The sequence below is a fragment of the Gopherus evgoodei genome, chromosome 1 (assembly GCF_007399415.2).
Source record: "Gopherus evgoodei ecotype Sinaloan lineage chromosome 1, rGopEvg1_v1.p, whole genome shotgun sequence".
Classification (NCBI taxonomy): domain Eukaryota; kingdom Metazoa; phylum Chordata; order Testudines; family Testudinidae; genus Gopherus; species Gopherus evgoodei.
Genome location: NC_044322.1, coordinates 216064618 through 216086558, shown reverse-complemented (window position 1 = coordinate 216086558; position 21941 = coordinate 216064618). Strand labels below are relative to the sequence as shown.

The following is a 21941-nucleotide window of genomic DNA, read 5'->3' as shown; positions in this document are numbered from 1 at the left end:
GAAAAGCAGAGTGTCGATGAAAGGCCAGAAAAATATTTTCTGAGGAAAAAATTGTTATTCTGGTTGGCTAGACTAGGAGTGAACCGAAATAGGGTAATCACTTACGATACACCTGAGTTAAGAGAACTTTATGTGCAGGGTTTAGCTCCTAGCGTACGGCTAGCTATGGGTCCAATAGATATATGTAATACTCGGCTGCCTTTATTAGAAGCAAGAGTACGGGAGATTTTTGAACTCCAACAACTAGCCCATCAAGGAACATCAGTAAAAAGGACGGTAGCAGCAAGGAGACAACAAATGGTAAAAGCAGCAACACAGGACAAAGTTCCCCCATTACTAAATCCATGGACAAGAGAAATGTTATGTTCAGAGGAACTGGAGATGAAATGAGGATTTTTTAAAAGCTTATGCTAAAAAGATTGTCTCAGTATGAGCCACTGGACAAACTAAATAAGCAGAGACTGTCAGCAGAGGACAAGTTTCTAAAATCAGCTAAATATGAGTCTGAGCAAAAAACTGGAGAGGTGAACAGTAGTGCAAGTTGGTACGATCAGGCACAACTTACCATTAAGACCTTTATTACTGGTACACCATACCGGAAAGATACATTTTCAAGAACGAATTGTAAAGCCCTGCGCGGATAAAAATTTGTACCCACGGATGCGGATATCTGCGGATAGAAATCAGTATCTGCTGCGGGGCTCTCCTGAGAACCACAGCGACTAAAGGAGCAGAATGTGGGGCTGCCACTGCCAGGAGCCAGCGCCCCGCCCTGGCAGCTCCTCTGATGTGGCTGTACCACCCTCAGCCCTTCCATGCAGCTGTGTCTTTTGTCTGGGGTCTGTACAGTCCTGCCAGAGGACAGGGCTTGGGGTGGTACAGCCATGCTGGAGGAGCTGCTGGTGCAGGACACTGACTTCTGGGAGTGGCAGCTCCATGGTCTGCTCCTTTCTCCACTACGGTTGCTGGCAGAGCCTGCGGTTCAGCGGATACCGATTTCTGTCCACAGATATCCGCATCCGCGGCTATAAGTTTGTATCCGGGCAGGGCTCTAGTTATGGAACATTTTTTGTGAGGGGGGCAGGGTCGGGGGTAAGAGTTACAATATACTTGAATCACTAGAGGTGAACTCACACAGATGCACCTCTGAACCCTGGGTCTTTACTTGATCAAGGACAGCCACTGTGATTGGGGTGTGGTGAGGGAGCCGAGAGGGGCACAGAAAAGGAACTTTTGGTTGTAGAACTCAAGAACATGAGGCAGAAAGCACTTACCCACACACTCTGGGGTGGGTGTCTGCTCACAGTCAGGCACATCGACGGGGGGATGGGGACAAAGGGGACAATTGTCCAGGGACCCAGGTGATTTAAAAGGCCCCAGGGGCCCGGGGCCCTTTTAAATCACCAGAGTGGGCAGCAGGGATCATAGACATAGGCCCCTCCTTCCCCCTCAGTGCCTTCTGCCTGCAGTGGGCCCCGCAGATCAGCTTGCCCTTATCCCCCCAGTGCCTCCCACCCGCTGCCATCAGCTGTTTGGTGGCGTAGGGGAGGCACTGGGGGGAGGAGGAGGGGCAAGAGGAGGGAAGAGGTGGGCTGAGCCTGGGTGACACATGACCCGGATGCCGGGAGTGAAAGGGGTGGTATAAGCCCCTTCCAGCCACTGAGACACTGCTCTGCAGCCCTGCGCAGTGGCTGCCTGAGACAGCCTGGCTGGGGAGGTGACTTCTTCTCCCTGGCCGGGCTCGGGGTCCCCGGCAGCAGAGCCAGGTGGGGAGCGGAAGCTGCTCCTCCCCAGCCAGGCTCTCTCAGGCAGCCACTGTGCAGGGCTGCAGAGCAATGACCAGGAGGGGCCGGCGTTAAAAGTGGCTCCCTCCTTCTCCCCGCTGGAGCTCCTGCCCACCACGGAGAGTGGCAGAACATGCCAGGGGCAGGACAGGCGCAGTGGGAGGACAAAGCAACCTCCCCCCGCCCCACGGGTAACATGAGCATGGTGGACCTGGGCTGGGGGCGACACATGACCTGCCCTTTAGATCATGCTCCCTCCCCTCTACTATGGGAAGGCACGAGTTGAATATGGAGCGCCCTCGGGGGAAAGAGCAGAACAAGGGTGGGAAGAGGTGGGATGGGGCACTGGCGGACGGGGCCTAGGCATGGGTGGCAGGTATCATAGGCAGGGAGAGGCCCCGCCCACGCTCCACCAGGCCCCTTCCTGCCTGCCGCTCCCTTCTGTGGCCAAGTGGCTGGGGGCCATGATAGGCAAGACCACGCCATTCTCCCCGTATTAGGATGCTCTGACTGTGCCGCCCACCTGCCCAGTGCTGTGGCCAGGGGCCCTCCCCGCCAACCCATCCAGTGCTTGGGTTGGATGTACTCCAGCTGTACCATCTGCCAGACTGGGGCTGGGAGGATGCACAGGGGAGCCAGCGATGGCGGGGGAGCAGTGTGCTCTGGGCTCCAGTGAGGGAGCAGAACGGATGGGCCTTCAGGCAGAGCGGGAGGGGCCGAGTGCTAGCCTTCCGCAATGGTGCATTCACCCGCTGCCCATGAGCCTAGGACGGAGCAGGGAGTCGAGCACCTCCCAGGAAATCTGGAGCCTATGCTCCTAGGAATGCACAGGGTGGTACTGGCGGCGGAGAAGGCCAATGGACAGGCATGTGGAAGCCCTGGCCGTGCTGGAAGACCATGCCCAGCAGTGCAGCCAGCAGCTTGCTGAGCACCAGCAGGGGCCCATTGACTGTTCTGCCCTAGGGCCTGGAATCGCTGTTGGTGGGCCTGCTCACAGTTTTATGATTATGAATCCTGCTTGTGGTATTTTCCCTAATTAATGCCAGGTGACTTCCCTCCTTTCATTAAAAGTTTCTTTTTTCACTCAGACTCTGTGCTTGCGAGTGGGAAAGTATTGCCTCTCAGAGGTGCCCAGGGGTGGTGTGTAATTGTCCCAGGTCACTGGGTAGAGGCTTGAGCTGGTTCTGTGTTGTTTTGTTGAAAAGGAACCCCTAGATATTGAACCCTGCTCTGGTTGCTGCTGGCTCAGCCTCCACCTGGCAGAAGGGTTACACTTAGAAAGGAGGAGAATAAGAGGGGACATAAAGAAAGTCTACACAGTAATGATTGGTCTAGAGAAGGGAGAATGGGGAACCTCTGTTCTCCCTAGCCCCTAACACAAGAACAAAGGGACTGTCAGTGACATTGAAAGTTGGGAAATTTGAGATCAATAAAAGGAAATATTTTAGGGTAATCAGATCATAGGAACTCTTTGCTACTGGATGTTGTTGAGGCAAAGAACATATTAAGATTCACGGAGGGATCATACCTATATATCAGTGGTTCCCAAACTTTAACAACCTGTGAACCCCTTTCACTAAAATGTCAAGTCTCGCAAACCCCCTCCTAAAAATGAATATTTCCAGGGATTTTCTCCTTTACCTGAGTATAAATTATAAAAGCATCAATCTTGGAAAAATAAAATTTGTTTTTATGACCTGCTTATTACACACTGTTTATTATTAATTACTATTTATAATTACAGTATTTTTATTACATTATGAAAATGGCAACACTCTTCCAAGATCTCACTTTTGTAGCTTGTATCACTTTGAATAAGCCTGTTATAACACAAGGCTCCTATGTTTCATCAGGGAGTATCAGATGTGACACAGCATGAAGGTATTTAAGAAGCCTACTCAAAGAGTTCCTCCTACACAAGCATTCAGGTCTTGAGCAGTCCAGGCAAGCAACACACGTTACAACAAAGCTTAAACTTGTTCTTCATAATAATTTTAAAAACAACACTAGCTGCTTATTTAATTTTAAAAACAGCAAAAAATATCCACCTCCCTTTCCATTTCTTATAAGGAGTCTTGAAGTTTAAATCTCCTCAGTGTGATAGATATGCTCGCTTTGATCTGCTTAGCTCTTGGAAGTCCAGAGGCTCCAGACTGCTGGCCCTGTGCTGCCCGGGGTCCCTAGAGACAGCTCTGTCCACTATTAGGGAATTTTTTCCTGAGAACCCCCTGTAACACAAACCCCAGTTTGGGAACCTCTGCTATATATGGATAACAAGAACAACCAGAGTTATAGCTAATGCTAAAAAAGCTTATTGGATATAAAAGCATATGCTTCAGGGTTTAACAAATCTCTAATTATTGGCAACTAGAATGAGACCTTCATGAGTGTCAAATTATCCTACAGCTTCCTACTCTGGCATGGTGGGCCTGCCCCTTCCTCTGAAGCATCTGTGCTGACCTGTGTCAGAGACAGGACACTGTCAGATGGACCACTGGGCAAACCCAGCCTGGTAATTCCTATGTTCCTATAAAATTCTCAGGTAAATTCCTAACACTAAAATGGACTCTGCTTTCTCACATCACCCTTCCCTTGCCTCAAGTCCAATCTAAAAAAAAATCAATGTCTGTTTGAAAGCAACTTGCACAACTGTATGGGACACTTTACATGGATAGCTCAACCTGTTGCCTTTAACAAATCTCTACAAACTGGGATACCACTTAGTGGTGAAACAATCATATTTTTGGTAAAGCTGATGACAATTGAACAGTAATATGACTGATTTGCCCATATTTATGCTGCATTGTGCTGACTATGGTCTTTGGGATATGTCATTTGGGAGCTCTGGGGCAACTGCTGCTGACTTATTAAAACCCTAATATCCCTTGTCCCTTCACTAATATCTTCCATCTGAGGATCTCAAAGTCATTTACATGTATGAAGCTTCGAAACTCCTGAGGAGGGAGGAGAGGAATACACAGGGAGCGATCAGCAATACCTTCTCTTTTTCACTGAAGTTATAAAATAATTAGCTAAGCAAAGCAAGGCCCTACCCTCAACTTGATGGCATTCCTTTGTCTGTCTGTCTGTGACATAACTTCTGTAATTGTCTGTATATAAAAGAACCACCTGATGGCAATCATTAACACCTTCCAGCATAACAACACCCTCATCTCAGCTCTGCCTATCCTCCGAATGAAGTTTCATATGTTGATACTCTGAATGATTCCTCTCTTAAACAAAAAGAAAAGAAGGAGGAATCTGATAGAATCACAGAAACATAAGGCTGGAGGGTACCTCGAGAAGTCATCACATTCAGCTAGTTGCACTGAGGCAGGACCTAGAGCAGGGGTTCTCAAACTGGGGGTCGGGACCCTTCAGGGGGTCATGGTCATTATATGGGGGGGGGTCACGAGCTGTCAACCTCCACCCCAAACCCTGCTTGCCTCCAGCATTTATAATGGCGTTCAATATATTAAAAAGTGTGTTTAATTTATTAGGGGGGGTCGCACTCAGAGGCTTGCAATGTGAAAGAAGTCTCCAGTAAAGAAGTTTGAGACTCACTGATCTAAAGCACCCCTGACAGGTGTTGTCCAATCCCTTCTTAAAAACTCCAGTGATGGGAATTCTACAACCTCCATTGTAATCCTATTTCACAGCTTAAACTACTCTTACAGTTAGAAAGTTTTTCCTAATAGTTAACCTAAATTTCCCTTGCTGAAGTTTAGGCCCATTACTTTGTGTTCTACCTTCAGTGGATGTGGAGAACAACTGATCACCTTCCTCGTTATAACAGCCCTTAAGACATTTGAAGACTCTTATCAGGTTCCCACCCCCTCATCTTCTTTTCTCAAGGTTAAACATACTCAGTTTTTTAAACTTTCCACATAGCTCAGGTTTTCTAAATCTTTTAGCATTTTTGTTGTTCTCCTCTGGACTCTGTCCAATTTGTTCACATCTTTCCTAAAGTGTGGTGCCCAGAACTGGACACAGTACTCCAGCTGAGGCCTCCCCAGTGCTGAGTAGAGCAGGACAATCACCTCCTATCTCTTACACATGTCACTCCTGTTATTACACCCCAGATTTAGATCAGCTTTTTTTTGCTATTACATTCCCTTGTTGACTCATCTTCAATTTTTTATTCATTATAACCTCCAGATTCTTCTTGGCAGTGTGACCACCTAGCCAGCTATTTCCCATTTTGTAATTGTGCATTTCATTTTTGCTTCCTAGAAGTACTTTGCATCTGTCTTTATCAAATTTCATCTTGTTGGATTCCGATCAATTCTTCATTTGTCAAGGTCACTTTGCATTCTAATTCTGTCCTCCAAAGTGCTGGCAACCCCTCCCAGCTTGGTGTCATCCACAGATTTTATAAGCATGCTCTCCACTCCATTATCCAAGACATTAATGAAAATACTGAATAGTGCTGGACTGTGTTCCCTGTAAGCTGCATACTTGAGTGGCTGTACAGAAGACATTCAAATGCTGATTACAGAGCACACACAGCTGGCAGCATGTGTTCAGGTGCCCCTCCCCCCACGTTGCACCATCCTGCAGCTGCTCCCGGGACCCTCCTGCTGGCTGTGCAGAGCAGGCGTGGGGGGGGGGAGAGTGCTGATGGCAAGGTGTCCCCCTGCCCGTACCCCATCTCTGCAGAGAGGACAGCCTGGTTAAGGAGGACTTGGAGCTGCTGCTGCAGTCTGAATGGTGTGCCTTTCTTAAAGAGACAATGCACTGTTTTTGAGATTTCCCCAGCAGCCATATCTCTCTCTCTCTCTCTCACACACACACACACACACACCCACACCCACCCCTCTTCCCCTGTCCATAAACCCCATCCCTGTAGTGTGTGAGATGGGAAATAACAGGACTCAGGACAGAGCAGGAGAGCTTTCAGTGAGCGTCTTAAAGAGACAGCACACAGCTTTCCCCTGCAGCCAGCCCACACAGTCTGTGTGTCAAACTCCCATGTCACACCGAGTTTGTGTTTGTCTCTCTCGCACACACAGTCTCTGTGTCTCTCACACACATACACTCTTTCACACTCACCTCCCCACAGATAATTGTATTATTGTTGTTACTTCTTGGTACAGTGGTCCCCAACGCGGTGCCCGTGGGCACCATGATGCCCACCGGGGCATCTGTCTGCGCCCACGTACTGTTCAGTGGACAAGCATCCGCCAAAATGCCACCGAAAAGTGGCAACGTCGGGAGGCAGCGCCGCTGAAATGCCGCTGGTTTTCGGCTGCTTTTTGGCAGTGATGCCTCTTGACGTTGCCACTTGTCGGAGGCATTTTGGTGGATGCTTGCCTGCCAGTCACGGTCCTCGGTGGCTTATCGGCTGGCACCCACCAGACAAAAAAGGATGGGGACTACTGTCTTGGTACTTCCTGCAATGCACATATATTTTCTGTAATTTTATTATTTCAAAGTGTGTTATTTTAGTGTTTTGACTGGCCTATGCATTTCATAATTTGTATTCCTCTCAAACAAAAATAAAAGTGAAATTCTCAGAAAGGGGACAGATTTCAGGGAAGCTGCTTCACACAGACAACCAGATGCAAACAGTGTGCTAGACAGGCCCATTTTACCCCAAATGCACACAGAGACCAAAGGGTTTCCAGTGGGGTTTTTTTATTGCAGGATATTTTCTTCTGAGTGCTAATAAACTATAACAAACTCAACTATGCAGTATCTCTGGCTGCAGGATCCGCTGTGCCAGCGAATAAGTGCCGGAGGAGGGTGCTTATGGGATACAGAGAGGGAAGTTGGCAGCAGGAAGTTAAATGCCCTGTGGGCAAAGGGGAGCCAGGTCTCTGCCAATCTCCCCATCTGTTAAAGGCCACTCTCACCCCTCCAAGGAAGGAGAAAGGCCAAGAGAGGGAGACAGAGGCTGCAAGAGAAACAAGTGGAACTGAAGCAGGTTATGAACACTGGAGTCCTTCATCTCCAAAAAGGAAGCTCAGAAACCTGTACAACCCCCTATCCCAACCTTCCTGCACCCAGATGACTCCTATCTCCTTTGTCATATGGCTCCCACTCCCTCAGCAGTGGCATGGTCCCCAGGCTGTGTCCATGTGACCGCCATGCCCTCTAGACAAATCTGAATGGTTCCCCCAGCTGTGTAGCAAAGTCTTGTTTTCCCATTGAAGTGCTTGCCATTCCAATTGACCTTTGTGCCTTCTCTCTCATCAACACTCTGTCTGCAGGCTCTTCCCTTCCTGGCCTTCATCCTTTCCTGCATTCCCTGGTGTGGATGCAGTAACCACTCGCTCCAGTGCCGGGAAGGCTGGGGAGAATATCTGAAAGGGAAAAAATAGAAGAGATGATTGGGGAATGGACCTAGCATGGGCTCTATCCTGCCGCAGCATGATGCTTACATCTGGCCCCTGGGTCTGAATAGCCACTGTAGGTCTTATCCCTCAGGGGCCTAGATGGTCACAGAGAGAACCCAGGAGTCCTGATTTCTACTTCTTCCTGTTCTAACCCACTATACCCTTCTCTCTCACACAACCAGTAATAGGATTCAGGAAACCTGACTCCCAGTTTCCCTTGCGGTAACTACTATACCCTAGTCCTCTCCTAGAGCTGAGAGAAGAACCCAGAAGTCATGCTCCATGGTCATGTCTCCTTTCCTGTGGAGAATGCTGGCTTGATATTTTGCTGTGTATAGTTGAGTTATGCCTTTAATGTGGCTCCTTTCATAGATTAAGGCCAGAAAGAGCCATGATGATGATCTAGTCTAACCTCCTATGTAAACCCACTCAGAGAACCCAACCATGAATTTCTGCATCAAGCCCATAACTTCTGGTTGAGTTAGAGCATATCTTTCAGAAAGACATCCAGTCTTGACTGAAAGAAAGACTCAACCGTAACCCTTGGTAAATTGTTCCAGTGGTTAATTACACTTGCTGCTTAAAGGTTGCATCTTATTTCTAATCTGTATGAATCTAGCTTCAACTCCTAGACACTGGAACTTACTATGCCTTTTTCTGCTAGATTAAAGAGCTGTCTACTATCAGAAATCCCTTCCCTGTGTAGATACATGTAGCCCAGGGGTTCTCAAACTGGAGGTCAGGACCCCTCAGGAGGTCATGAGGTGTCAGACTCCACCCCAAACCCTGCTTGGCCTCCAGCATTTATAATTGTGTTAAATATATTAAAAAGGGTGTTTAATGTATTAGGGCGGGTTGCACTCAGAGGCTTGCAATGTGAAAGGGGTCACCACTAAAAAAAAAAAAAAAAGTTTGAGACCCACTGTTGTAGCCGGTGATCAATTCACCTATTAACTCTTTTGGTGAAACTAAATAGATTGAGCTTCTTGAGACTCATGGTGAGCCAGGCTTTCCAGACCTTGAATCATTCAGAATACACTCAGGAGCACTGTCCTGTGGATACATAGCTCTAATAGTATTGAAAGGTTCAGTGTCACCTCTATTGAAGTAGACTCTGGGGTGTTACTCTTCAAGTGTACCAGGGGTTCTCAGCTTGAGGTTTGTGACCTCCAGGTGGGTGATGAATAGGGGCTTGTCCTTTCTATATTGTGAAATGGGATGAGAGCAGTCCCCATTATAGAAAAAGAGATTCTGGTATTAAATAGTTTGAGAACCAGGATACACCACATCTGGGATCAACACTCTGAGATCAGTCCACCAGCGGTCAATTTAGCGGGTCTAGTGAAGACCCACAAAAATCAACAGATCACTCTCCAGTCAACCCTTGTATTCTACCCACGATGAGAAGAATAAGATAAGTAGACAGAAGAGTTTCTCCTGTTGATCCCCAGCAGTAACTTGACCTAAGGTACATCGACTCCAGCTTAGTTATTCACGTAGCTAGAGTTGTGTAGCGTAGGTTGACTTACTGGAATAGTGTAGACATAGCCCCAGTAAAGTATACAAAAAGCAGGAAGCCTATGAGGGAATAGTTGGGTCCCATGGATCATTGGGGAAACATTTAGAGGAGGAAATTGCAATGTAAGTAGTTTGCTCAGAAGAAATGCGATTTCCTTGCTTGAATCTTTACCACTGAGGATGTTAGGGGGATACCTAACAAAGACCTGCTCTTTAGTGGTGACAAAGCTGAGGCACTGCGAGAGGCTGAAGTCTGAAAAAAGGAAATCCTAGAACAAACTGATAAATTAAAAAGAGTGACAAGTCACCAGGAATTGATGGGACCTGGGTCTGAGGCTGCTAACAAGAATATGCAGCCTCATTAAAATCAGCAAGTGTACATTGACCCTGATAATTACACATCAGTGAATCTGACCTCAGCACCAGAAAAACTGTAGCATGAAAGTTACCATAGAACAGAAAAATTGGTTGAAACAATAATTAGAGCACTATAAAACCCTTAGAAGAACATGATCTGATAGCTACAAACCAGTGCATGAGAAAGAAAATCATGCCACTCTAATCTATTAGAATTCTCTGAATGCATCAGCCATATTGTGAATAAAGAATGACCCAGTTGTCATGATTTTGGGGGGATTTCAGAAGACTTTGACATAGTCCCTTCTGAGATGCTGTTAAGGAATTAAGTAGCATGGCATGAAAGGTTAAGTTTTGTCATAGTTCAGAAAATCGGTTAACAGAGAGAAAGTAGGAATAACTGATACATTTTCATCATGGCCAAAGGTTAGTAGTTGTGTGCCACAAGGTTCTGTACTAGGACAGGTGTTTACCATGTTTATGTGTGTACAATTTTTTGAAGTGCCTAAAAGACTTAGGAGTACACCTGGCCAGAAAATGGGGGCATCCCCCACAGAAAGTTTTGACTTCTTGGTGGGAAGAAAAAAATCAAAACCTAAACAGTTTTGGACAAACACTAACACTTTCCATTTGGAAATGCTACCAATGACTCATGGGATTTGTAGTTTGGATGGCCTATGCCCACATTCTCTTCTATGGGCAAGGCACCCTGGTTAGTCTACATGTCCCCTCTTGTTGAGCCATTGTGATGCATCGTGGGAATTTTACAGACATGGTGCATCATGGAAGATGGTAGTCTGGTTGCAGAACTTGGCCCATAGAGAGAATGGGAGAATGAGGCACCCAAACAGCTCCTCCCATGAGACACACTTTTGGCATTTCCAAATCCAAATTTTGGAGTCTTGGTGATATGTCAAAAGTTTCTGAAAAAGTAATTTTTTCAAAAAAATTTATGTAGTCAAAAACAGTTTTCAATGAACCCTACTTAGGAGCCTGGAAGTCGCATTGTCAGAAGCAATTCAGCAATTTTTATTCACTTAAGGACCATTGAAGTGCAATAAGCCTTAGTTTCCTAAGTACCTAAATCACTTTTGAAAATGTGACTTAAGATCCTAGGTCCTTCAGTGATTTTAAAAATTTACCTAGTCTGGAAAAGGAGATGAGTAATGAAGTAACAAAATATGCATATAGCACAACATTATTTAAGTTCAACAACACTGGAGAAGACTGAGAGCTAGCACAGAGTTGTTGTGGATTCTCCATCACAGGCAATTTTTAAATCAAGATTGGATTTTTTTCTAAAAAGATCTGCTCTAGTCCAAACAGGAATTAGGCTGGGGAAGTTCCATGGCCTGTGTTACACATGGAGGTCAGACTAGCTTATGACAATGGTCCCTTCAGGCCTTGGAATCTATGAACCTATGCATCAAAGCTAGATGAATGGACATTGCAATGGCAGATGAAACTCAGTGTAGACCAGAGGTCCCCAAAGTGCGAGGTATGCCCCCTAGGGGTGTGTGGAGCATGGGCAATGGGTGAACCATAAGCTTGGGGACCTCTGGTCTACGCTGAGTTTCATCTGCCATTGGGGAGGGGACCTTGGGCTGGAGCATGAGCAAAGCTGTTTGGGGAAGCACAGCCTTCCCCAGTGTATTACACCTCCAGCCCATAGCGTGGAGGAAAGTCCTGGGGGCGGGGCGGGCATGGCAGGGCACGGATGAGCCCCTAGGGATGTGGGGAGGGAGCACCATCCAGCCCTTCCCTGCCCCCAGCTCTGCTCCAGTCCCACTCATGTACCTGTACCTAGCCCCAACCCCAGCCTCAGTGCGGCTTGGCTCCCAGCCTCGACCCCTGGCCATGGCCCCACTCCCCACCTCAGGCTCACCCCCAGCTGTGGCCCCAGCCTTGACTCCCTTGCCCCTGTCTGCGTCCCCCTGCCCCAAGCCACAGTCCCACTCCTGGCTCTGACTCCTGGAGGCAGACAGGGTAAGGGGAAGGTGCGACCGTCAATAGTTTGGGGACCGCTGGTGTAGGCAAATGCAAGGCAATGCACATTGAAAGCAGTCATCTGAACTCCAATAATTTATTTGGTTTTAAATTAACCATAACCACTTAAGGAAAAAGACCTAGACACTGTGTAATTGAGAAAAAAAAAAAAAACTTCTGCGCTCACCAAGTAAGCAGTAGTTAAAAAGCCAACAAAATATTAGCATGCACAGGAATGGGATGGAGAATAATACTGGAGCTATTCCTATGTCACTAGGTAAATTAACAGTGTTCCAGATAAGGTCATCTCACTAGTCTCTGGTCACGCTCTCTATAAAGAGAGACAGTAAAACAGAGAGGCTTCAGATATGAGTGATGAAAATGACGTGAGGCCTTGAAAAATTTCCAAATGAAAAGAGACTGAGTTTGTTTTGTTTAGAGACAAGAGAAATAAGAAGGGATATACTAGAGGAAAACAAAATTCTAACTGAGTGAGAAAGTCAGTCAGGATGAATTTATCATAAACACAGAACAAAGATGATCAGTAAAATTGAAAGCCTAAAATTTCAAAATGGATAAAAGGGAACAGTTTTTACACATTGCAGAATGAGCCCCGGGAACTCATTGCCCAGGATAATGTGGCGGCCAAGAGTTTAGGAGGATTCAAAAGAGTATTGGACATTTACATACACTGGAACAATTTACTAAGGGTTGTGGTGGATTCTCCATCACTGGCAATTTTTAAAAATAAGATTGGATGTTTTTCCAAAAGATCTGCTTCAGGAATTATCTTTGGAAGTTCTATGGCCTGCGTTATATAAGAGGTCAGACTAGATCACCACAATTGCCTTGGACTCTATTAATCTATATGGGAATTGAGAACATCCACAATTACATTAGATCAGATTATGTATAAGAAAAAGTACAACCACAATAGTTTGGAAGGGATATAAACCCTCATCCTTTAAGGCACAAGAGGACCTCAAACTGACAGGAGTTAAGAAGAAACTATAAATTGTCCACTAGAGGGTATTTTGCTCCTTCCTCTAAGGTATCTGGTACTGTCAGAAACAAGACACTGGGCTAGCAAGACCACTGGGCTGATCCAGCCTGGCAATTCCTATATTCCCAGTACATACTGCATACGACCAGGGCACAGTTGGCAGGCACCCAATGTAGCCTTTTTGTCCTGCACACACAGCCCCAACCTGAAGCAGGGTTGTCATGCTTAGATGGGCTCAATCACAGCCCTTTCCCCCCTCGTTCTTCCCTCTCAGCTCTCCCATTCATTCTCCCTTTGTCATGCTACTCAGACACTTTGGGCAGTTCTGCCCAAGGAGGAATGAACAATGGCCTTGGACAGAGAAGACAGATAGACAGAGATAGGGCAATGGACTGACTCACCCTACGGTTCTGCAGGACCAAAGCCAGGATGGAGGCCACAAGCAGGAGGAAGAGGACAAGGATAAGGCCAAAAGAGGTCTGCCCATCCAGAATGGGATGAGGACCAGAGAGCTGGGCACCTGTAAGGAGAAGTCACAGTTAGAAAGCAGGGTGAAAGGGGGGCAGTTGGAATGGGATTGCACTGAAGGGGCTGACATTGGAAAGGGAATAGTAGGATTGGTCTGGCAGGGCAGGGGTGGGGAGTCAGGGGGGATTGGGACTAGTTCAGGGTATGGATGAGGTTTGGAAAATGTTGGCTGGTCAAGTGGAGCAGAAATCTTGGGGCACTGGGAGGTGGAAGTGGGGCGGAGTGGGACACAGGGGAGACTGTACCTGTAATATACAGCTCATATTCCACAGCTCCCAGCCTCCCTTCTGAGCCATGGACGCTGCACTCCCAGGTGCCAATATCCTCCTGTGACACATGGATCAGTTCCAGGGTGGAACCCGGATAGTAGCGCTGGACTGCTGGGTTCCTGGGAGTGGCCTCAAATGAGCTCCCATTGCTGAGGCCTGAACTCAGTAGCCTCCACTGAAAGTGTTCATGCCCCCTGGGGTGGGTGAGGCTGCAGATAAGCAGTAGATGAGAGCCTTCAGCGACTGGCCCTTTGATACTTGGGGTGACTGTGGGGAAGGGAAACAGAAATACCCTCAGCAAAGAAAGCAGAGCCTTTTCCTGCCCTACCCTTTTATCACCTCCTTTTTCACTCACACCTTCTCTGATTGACTCCCTGGCTCCCCCCCCCCCCCCCCCATTTTCCTACTTTAAGACAGATTTCTTAAAGACAAATAATTGAACCACCATGAGAAACCTCCCTATGGCATAGCATCCTGTGGATAGAGAGACTCCACTCCTGTGCAGCTAAATGCCCGAGCTGAGACACAGGGTCTCTCCCCATGGGGAGGCTGGGCAGGCCAAGAACAGCCCAAACTCACCACATTGATGTGCAAGGATATTTTCTCCAAGCCAGTGAAAGTCACTAAAGGGAAGGAGTGCCCTTGGCATCCTCTTGGCTTCCATTGCTCACCTGTCATCACTGCCAAGGTCACATCCCTTGTGATGGTCATGCCATGGATAGAGACAGCACAGCAGTATTGCCCTGCGTCCTGTGGCCCCACTTCAGAGAGATGGAGGGTGAAGCTCCCGTTGCTCCCATTCCTGGAGATGTCCCATATTTTCAGATCCCCTCCTGCAAAATGGCTCCAGTGGGCTGACACCCCTGGAATGCTGGAAGCACTGGGGTCTCGATTCAGGAGGCAGGGAAGGTTGGCAGCAGATCCTACTGCCGCATAAACTACAGGAGAGACTGGGCCAGCAAAACCTGGAGAAAACAAAGAGTGTAGGGCAACATTAGGTGGTATGAGGTCCACCGAACTGCAACAGAAGAGGAGGTTAACACCCTTTGTGGGGAGGGGATGCTGGGACAGAGGGGAGCCATGACTGGGAAAGCAGGGAGGGAAGCAAAGAGATCCAAGAAGGCTACTCATGAAAGGACAGGAGTTGGAGAAGAGGGGGCTATTGTGAGAGGCCAGAGGTCTCTGGGAGCTGAGAGGGTGAGTTGGAGGCCAGAGTTACCTAGAATTTGAAGGTTGAATGAGGCAGAAACTCTCTCGTCATCTGAGTATGTGAGTTCGCAGCGCCAGGGCCCTGAATCGCTCACAGTTGGCCTGGAGATGGATAGAGCCCCATGGCGGGAACGGAACCTGCTGGAAATGGGGACCAGGCTACCATTATGGAACCAGCGCATATCCACAAGCTTAGCTGGATGACTGGAGTTACAGTTTAGCAAGAGAGGCTCTGCTTCCACCAGGAGGCCTGGGGGATTGACAGTCACTGCGGAGAAGAAGGGAAGAGAGAAGTTAATGTCACAGGGGAGCCCTAAAACCATTCGCTCTTTGGAGCTCCCAGCCCCTGTCTGCGGGGCATTGAAAGGACAACCAACTAGTCCTTGATCTCCCCATTTTCCTTGTGTTTATCACCTAGAGATTTCCCTCTCTGGAACTCTCAACCCATGGGATGAAGACAGGGGTGTTACCTAATCTCAGAAGGCTGCGTCTCATTTTCTAACCTGCTGTTACAGTCCTGAGCTCCCCACCCCCTGCCCCCAGGACTTTTGGTCCTAACTGACAGTACCCTGCTGTTCCAGGGATCCTTGTTAGGCTCCGGCTTCTCATACCTGTCACCATGCCCAACTCCAACTGGCAGCGCCGAGTCTCCTTGCCATATCTCACCAGCGCCTCGTAATGGCCTGCATCTTCACTTAGTAGTGGCTCAATCCAGAGGGAGAAGTTCCCTTGGCGGAAGCCGGTTTCCCTAACTGAGGCTCGGGGCATCATGGATCGGGCTCTTTTCAGGAGACCACTATACTCGACCTCCAGCACCATGTGGGGCTCTTTGTGGGAGCTGGGGATATGAGCAGGGGAAATGAGTTAGTGCTAGGGGAGGGAGAGGATGGGGAAAAGGAGCAGAGAAAGACAGAGGAGGAAAGGCATTGAGAGGGAGAAAAAGCACATCAGGGGAGAGGGGATGGGAATCAAAGACTGTGGAAGAGGAGAAGAAAGAGGAAAGGAATAAAAAAAGAGCAGCACCCCCATCCTCGCAGCCTGCATTACCTTTCCCCATGCCGCTCCCAGCGGACAGCTGTCTTCTCATACAGCTGCTTCCAGCTCCTCTGCAGCTCATGAGGACTCAGGTGACAGGGGAGCACAACCAGGTCTCCCACTTTGGCCCACACCCTCTGCTCCCTTGGTGCTCCAGGGGAAGTACTGCTGGCTGCAACAAGACAGAGAACTGAGTGGGGGGGAGGGTTAGAAATGGGGGTGGAGAGATATTTTTTTTACAGTCCTAAGAGGACCCTGCCAAGGAGAATGGAGGAGGGCTGGGGAGTAATATGGGAATAAGGGAACACTGAAGGGTCAGGAAAGCAAGATCTGCCAAGGGTTCAGCTTTGAATTGCTAAAATCCTGTGGACCAAGCAAACCCTAAATATCCCCAGTGCAACTACCCTCCACCTCCCAAAATACTCAGCCCCCCTTACCATTAGTCACCAGCAGCACGAGGGCGAGACCCAGTGGCATAAATGCCAATGTCATGGTGGCATCAAGGAGACGAAGGGGATGTGTCTCCACACTCACTTCACCGCCAGAATGGATCCAAAGCTTCAAGGGAAAAGTGAGAATGAGGCATGGACTGGACAAAGAAGGGGGCTGGTGAGTGGGTCAGTCAGACTCTCTCGTTCACTTGCTCTCTCACTCGCTCTCTCTCATTCTGATCAAAGCCTTTCCCTAGATGCCCTTATAATGCGGGTGGGCAGCTAATTTCCTTACAGCACTGAGAAGATGCGTCACAGCCAAGAAACCAGCATCAGAATGAGGCACGTGCAGAAAGAAATGGAGACAGAGGAGGAAGAAGTCAGAGATCGTGTTCTAAGCATCTTTTAGTGGAAATTCTCTCTCTGGGTTTCTGTTGTTTTCTTCACAGTTTCGCTTCTACCCAGACAGCGGAAAATTTGTAGAAGACACTTCCCAGCAAGTGCCCTTCATGTTTTTCTTTCATCTCTTACCTTTTTTGGTTTGATCTTTACGCTTCACTATTTCTGTCAATTGTTTCAGTCTTTTCAAAATGCCTTGCTCCTCTTTCCATTTTTTCTTTTACTTTCTCAAATATATGCTTTCTTTTTCTGTTTTTCCAATTCACAGGGGACACTAGATGAGGAGCTGAAACAGGAAGGACAGACAAATAACCCAAAAGGACTAAAACTAGTGATGGCATAGGTCCTGGAACTAGGAGTGCTTGGAGGGGTTATCATATATAGCAGGGGTCGGCAACCTTTCAGAAGCGGTGTGCCAAGTCTTCATTTATTCACTCTAATTTAAGGTTTTGCATGCCAGTAATACATTTTAATGTTTTTAGAAGGTCTCTTTCTATAAGTCTATAACATATAACTAAACTATTGTTGTATGTAAAGTAAATAAGGTTTTAAAAATGTTTAAGAAGCTTCATTTAAAATTAAATTAAAATGCAGAGCCCCCCGGAATGGTGGCCAGGACTCAGACAGTGTGAGTGCCACTGAAAATCAGCTTGTGTGCCGCCTTCGGTACATGTGCCATAGGTTGCCTACCCCTGATATACAGGGTTTACAGTTTGGTTCAATGGCTCTCAGCACTCCTCCTGCCCCCCCAAAAAAATTGTTCCAGCTCCAGTGGGAGATGGGGCCGGGAAATAAAGTGAGCTTCAGCCAGGACAAATGTGACTAGTAGATCCAAAACCCAGGACCACAGTGGAAGGGAGATGGCCAGGAGGAGCTGAGGGAGGAGGCTGCAGAAAAGGTTACTGTGCTTTGAGGGCTGCATGGAAAGACATTGCATCCCTGAACAGGGAGGGAATGATCCCTCTCTATCCACTTCTGGGGAGACCCCACTTCAGGTCCTGTATTGTGGGGGCTTCTCCCAGCTCCTGTGTAGGTGCTGGGAAGTTCAGAGAGAACAGAACTGAACTTTGCATAATGCAATTCATAGATTCCCATCCCTGTCACACATGGGGCTCCCTTGTCACTTCAGAGAATCCCCCCTTCTGTGGCTCACACTTTCCAGCACCCACTGGTTTTGACTCTATCTGACTTAATTATGCATTTGCCCTCCCTGGTGACTTCTGACTGTGCCCCCTTCTGTGCACACATCCCCCACTAACTGGAGTGGGCGGGGCCTCTCCCTGGGGTGGGGGAGCACAGGGTGACTCAGGGGCATAATTTCACCTCTGCTGGAGGATCTCTTTCTCTCTGTGTTTTTTATCAGCAGAGTGATCAAGAGGGAGGAATAGGGAAACACAGAGAAGCTGGTAACAGAGAGAGGAGAGGAGAGGAGAGGTTGGAGAATATATTACAATTAAAGCAGAGGGTGTTTTTCCTCCTGTTCAGCAAAAACAGTCCCTGGTGTCCGGTCTAAGCAAAGGGTATAGACTTTCCATTCCACTGAGTCAGCATCAAAGGGATGGCATGAGAGTGTGGGCGAAGGAGAAACAGAGCAAGAGAATGAAAGAAAGAGGGGTCTGCAGCATAGCGAGGAGACACGTGGGGCTTCCCTCTTAGCAGGGCTGGCCTGAGGGAAAATGGCACCCTGGGCAAATTTGTATTCTGGCACACACACACACCTTGGTCCCTGTGGGCACAATGCCCCTTCCTGCATCCCCAACCCCTACACTGTGCCCCTAACCATTGCATTCCCCATTCTGCACCTCTGTGGGGAAACTGACTAGGATGCATGAAGCACCTGGCACTGCTGCTCACTCACCCCCTTGAATACTACTCCTCTGCACACCCCTCAGGGGCTGCAGGGGGGCACAAAGTCAGGGCTCCCTGCATCCAGGTCACTTTCCCCACCTGTGCTGTGTAAGAGGCGGGCAGAAGAACAGCAGGTCCTGATGTTTGCCTCACAGCACAAGCCAGGTGTGGAAAGTGACCTGGATGCAGGGAGTACTTGGTGTTGCTCCTCTCTCGCTCCCCTCCCCATCATACACACACAGCCCCATTGCAGGGATGGTGACCTTGAGCAGTATCTGTACATCATCATTGTCCCTCCTTCCTCTTCAGGGAGGGAGCAGGGAGAAAGCTGGGTGCGTCCCCACACAGGACATGGTACTCCTTTGTCAGCTAGGAGCTGTTTCTGACTTTAGACTGGCAGCACACCTCTGCGCTGCCATGCAGTACCCCTTTAACCATGGTGTCTCTGGGTGGTTGCCCAGATGGCCCACCCTGAAGACGAGGCCTGAGAGTCAGGACCAATGTATCCCACCCCTCTCCCTGTCCCCACTCCAGAGCGTCAAAGGACTCTGCTGTCCATCTACCTGCTACTCCCTAATCTCTTAACCTCACCCCCTCAACCCGCAACATCCCCACTCAATCCTTAATATTGGCCCAGGTGTTAACTCCACACATAGCATTGGAAGGGTTGTCTTCAAGTGAAAGAGCTCATCTCCTTGTGTGATGGGTTTGGTCAGAGACCCCCCTGGGTCTGTCACCTGATGTGCTAAACCTACCTCTGAGCCCATATTCCCTGTCAGCTTGGGACTCCAGAACCCTGTCTTGTTAAGCCAGACAGGCAAGCCTACAGCAACACATCCCCAGGATCTGAACCACATCCCCAAAGCTGCAGGCTTTAACTGAAAGCCACTCAGCAGGTACTCCTGTCTCCAGCACCCAGACACCCAGCTCCCAATGGGATCCAAACCCCAAATAAATCTGTTTTACTCTGTATAAAAGCTTAGAGAGGGTAAACTCAAATTGTCAACTGTCTACAATACCAATAGAGAGAGTTATGCACAGCTGTTTGCTCCCCAGGTATTACTTACCCTGGGTTTACTAATAAACAAAAGTGATTATATTAAGTACAAAAAGTAGGATTTAAGTGGTTTCAGGTAATGACCGAAAAAAGTTACCACGCAAAAACAAAAAATGCACGTCTAAACCTAATACATTTAAGAAACTGAATACAGGTAAATCTCACCCTCGGAGATGTTCCAATGAGCTCCTTCCACAGACTAGACTCCTTCCTAGTCTGAGCCCAATCCTTTCCCCTGGTACAGTCATTGTTCCAGCTCAGGCGGTAACTTGGGGATTTCTCATGACTGGCAACCCCCTTTGTTCTGTTCCACCCCCTTTTATAGCTTTGGCACAAGGCGGGAAACCTTTGTCTCTCTCTGGGTTCCCGCTCTTCCGTCTAAATGGAAAAGCAGTACATTTAAGATGGATTCCAGTTCAGGTGACATGATCACATGTCACTGTAAGACCTCCTTCTTAGCCTAGTAGCTGAAAGACATATACATAGGAAGGCTTGCAGGTAAACAAACCCATTCACAGTTCATTGATTCTGAAGCACCCTTAATGGCTTCCACTTAACATGTTTAAATTAGTAATACAAGTTTATATTTTATTCTCCTAACTCCAGACATAGAAATAATACATGCAAACAAATAGGCTGAACATACTCAGTAGATCATAAGCTTTGTAATGATACTTTACAAGACACCTTTTGCATAAAGCATATTCCAGTTACATTATATTTATACTCATAAGCATATTTCCGTAAACATATGGAGTGCAACTTAAAAAAGGAGGCCAGAATTTAGCTGTATATCTGCCATTGCCTGGGAAAGTAACCTAAAGCTCAGGCTTGGAGAACTGAGGGGCTGGGACTGAGAACAATGCCTCTCATACATGAGATGTTGACGGGTTTTTGTGGTGAGAGGGTGTATTCTGAAACGACCGCCTTTGAGGCCTTGTTTTACTCAGCGTGAGGCTCTATCTTTAGAAATGACATCTGACATTTCTCTCTAATAACTCATTTTAATGCTGACTCCATTGAACGGCACCTTCGTCATCTCCCAGCACAAAACCCCACTGGCACAAAATAGCAGTGACTGCAGTGAGGTCACCACTGAGACACGTTGGCGGAGCTGCGTGTATGGCTAGGCTAGGAGAGCAATAGCAGAAGGGGCTGAAGGTGAGGACTGAGGGGCATTGGCGGAGCTGGGGAAGGCAGTGGAAACTAGGATTAGAATACAGGAGGGGCTGAAGTTTGGAAGCTTAGTATTGGTACATTTGGCTTGGGCAGTAGCTGCCTTTGATCAGGTTCTAGGCACTCCCCATCTCCGCTCCCACTAGGGCCACAATGAAACCTGGACCTTTGCAGAATGCCTCTTGTGAGGGTCACCCCTTTCTTTCCAACTTGCAGTGGGGGGCAATGCCCTGTATTTAAAACCTGCAGCCCGTTTCCCAAAGAGTTGTCAGCAACCCACTTCTTTAGGCTTCAAAGGGAATTTCTGACCCAACTAAACAGGTCTAATTAGAATCAAACAATAGAACTTTGGTTAATGCAATCTTAAAGTTCATAGTTTAAAAAAATCAGGAAAAAAGGGACTTTAATTTTCCAGTTATATTTAAGAGGATTTAACTTTGAAAAATTAAAAACATTAACTATGCAATCCTTTCTAGATTCTTAAGGCCAATAGGAACCATTAGATCATCTAGTCTGACCTACTGTATATCACAGGGCATAGAATTTAACCCAGCTTCTCCCATATTGAGCTCAACAACCTTATAAAATCCCAGGTAGATGATTCTTAATGGAAACTCAGGCAGAGTTTGGAGGAGTATGCTCAGGACCACAGTGAGTCTGTTGCAGAACTGGAAATAGAAATGAAGTTCCTGACTTCCCAACTTCACTCCTCCAGATCATGACACCTCAAGGAATTAAAGCCCCCCAATTCAGCACTTATGCAAGTATGTAAATTTAAGCACATGCTCAAGTCCCTTTCAGCAAAGCTCTGATATATGTGTTTAAAATTTTTTTGGTCCTGATTAAATAGACATTTTTTAATATTAGGTCTATTAAATCAGTAGTTCTAAACCAGGGGTACGCAGACCCCTGGAGGTACACAGAGGTCTTCCAGGGAGTATATCAACTCATCTAGATATTTACCTCATTTATAACAGGCTACATAAAGAGCACTAGCAAAATC

General features: G+C 47.5%; 1 protein-coding gene across 2 annotated transcripts; it reads right to left on the bottom strand.

Moving 5' to 3' along the window:
* Window positions 1-7335: 7335 nt before the first annotated feature.
* Window positions 7336-20106, bottom strand: LAG3 (lymphocyte activating 3). Of its 2 annotated transcripts, XM_030552749.1 has the most exons (10): window positions 19928-20106; window positions 16990-17143; window positions 16465-16585; window positions 16040-16199; window positions 15604-15830; window positions 15003-15260; window positions 14455-14748; window positions 13760-14050; window positions 13388-13506; window positions 7336-8089 (listed from the first exon to the last, which is right to left on the bottom strand). In XM_030552749.1, exons 3-10 carry the CDS (start codon window positions 16517-16519, stop codon window positions 7979-7981), a joined length of 1515 nt encoding a protein of 504 aa, XP_030408609.1. In that variant the 5' UTR covers window positions 16520-16585; window positions 16990-17143; window positions 19928-20106; the 3' UTR covers window positions 7336-7978. The 2 variants fall into 2 exon arrangements, with proteins under 2 accessions (XP_030408609.1, XP_030408618.1); XM_030552758.1 differs by lacking the exon at window positions 19928-20106 and having other exon boundaries at window positions 16754-17004.
* Between the last annotated feature and the right edge of the window lie 1835 nt (window positions 20107-21941).

Bases quoted from the DNA above. Each gene is read 5' to 3' on its own strand.
- LAG3 (XM_030552749.1), bottom strand. From the start codon at position 16,519: ATGACATTGGCATTTATGCCACTGGGTCTCGCCCTCGTGCTGCTGGTG. The intron at 15,261-15,603 runs GTATGAGAAGCC...TCTTCTCCGCAG, and splicing joins GGAGTTGGGCATGGTGACAG to TGACTGTCAATCCCCCAGGC. The intron at 14,749-15,002 runs GTAACTCTGGCC...TGTTTTCTCCAG, and splicing joins ATTCAACCTTCAAATTCTAG to GTTTTGCTGGCCCAGTCTCT.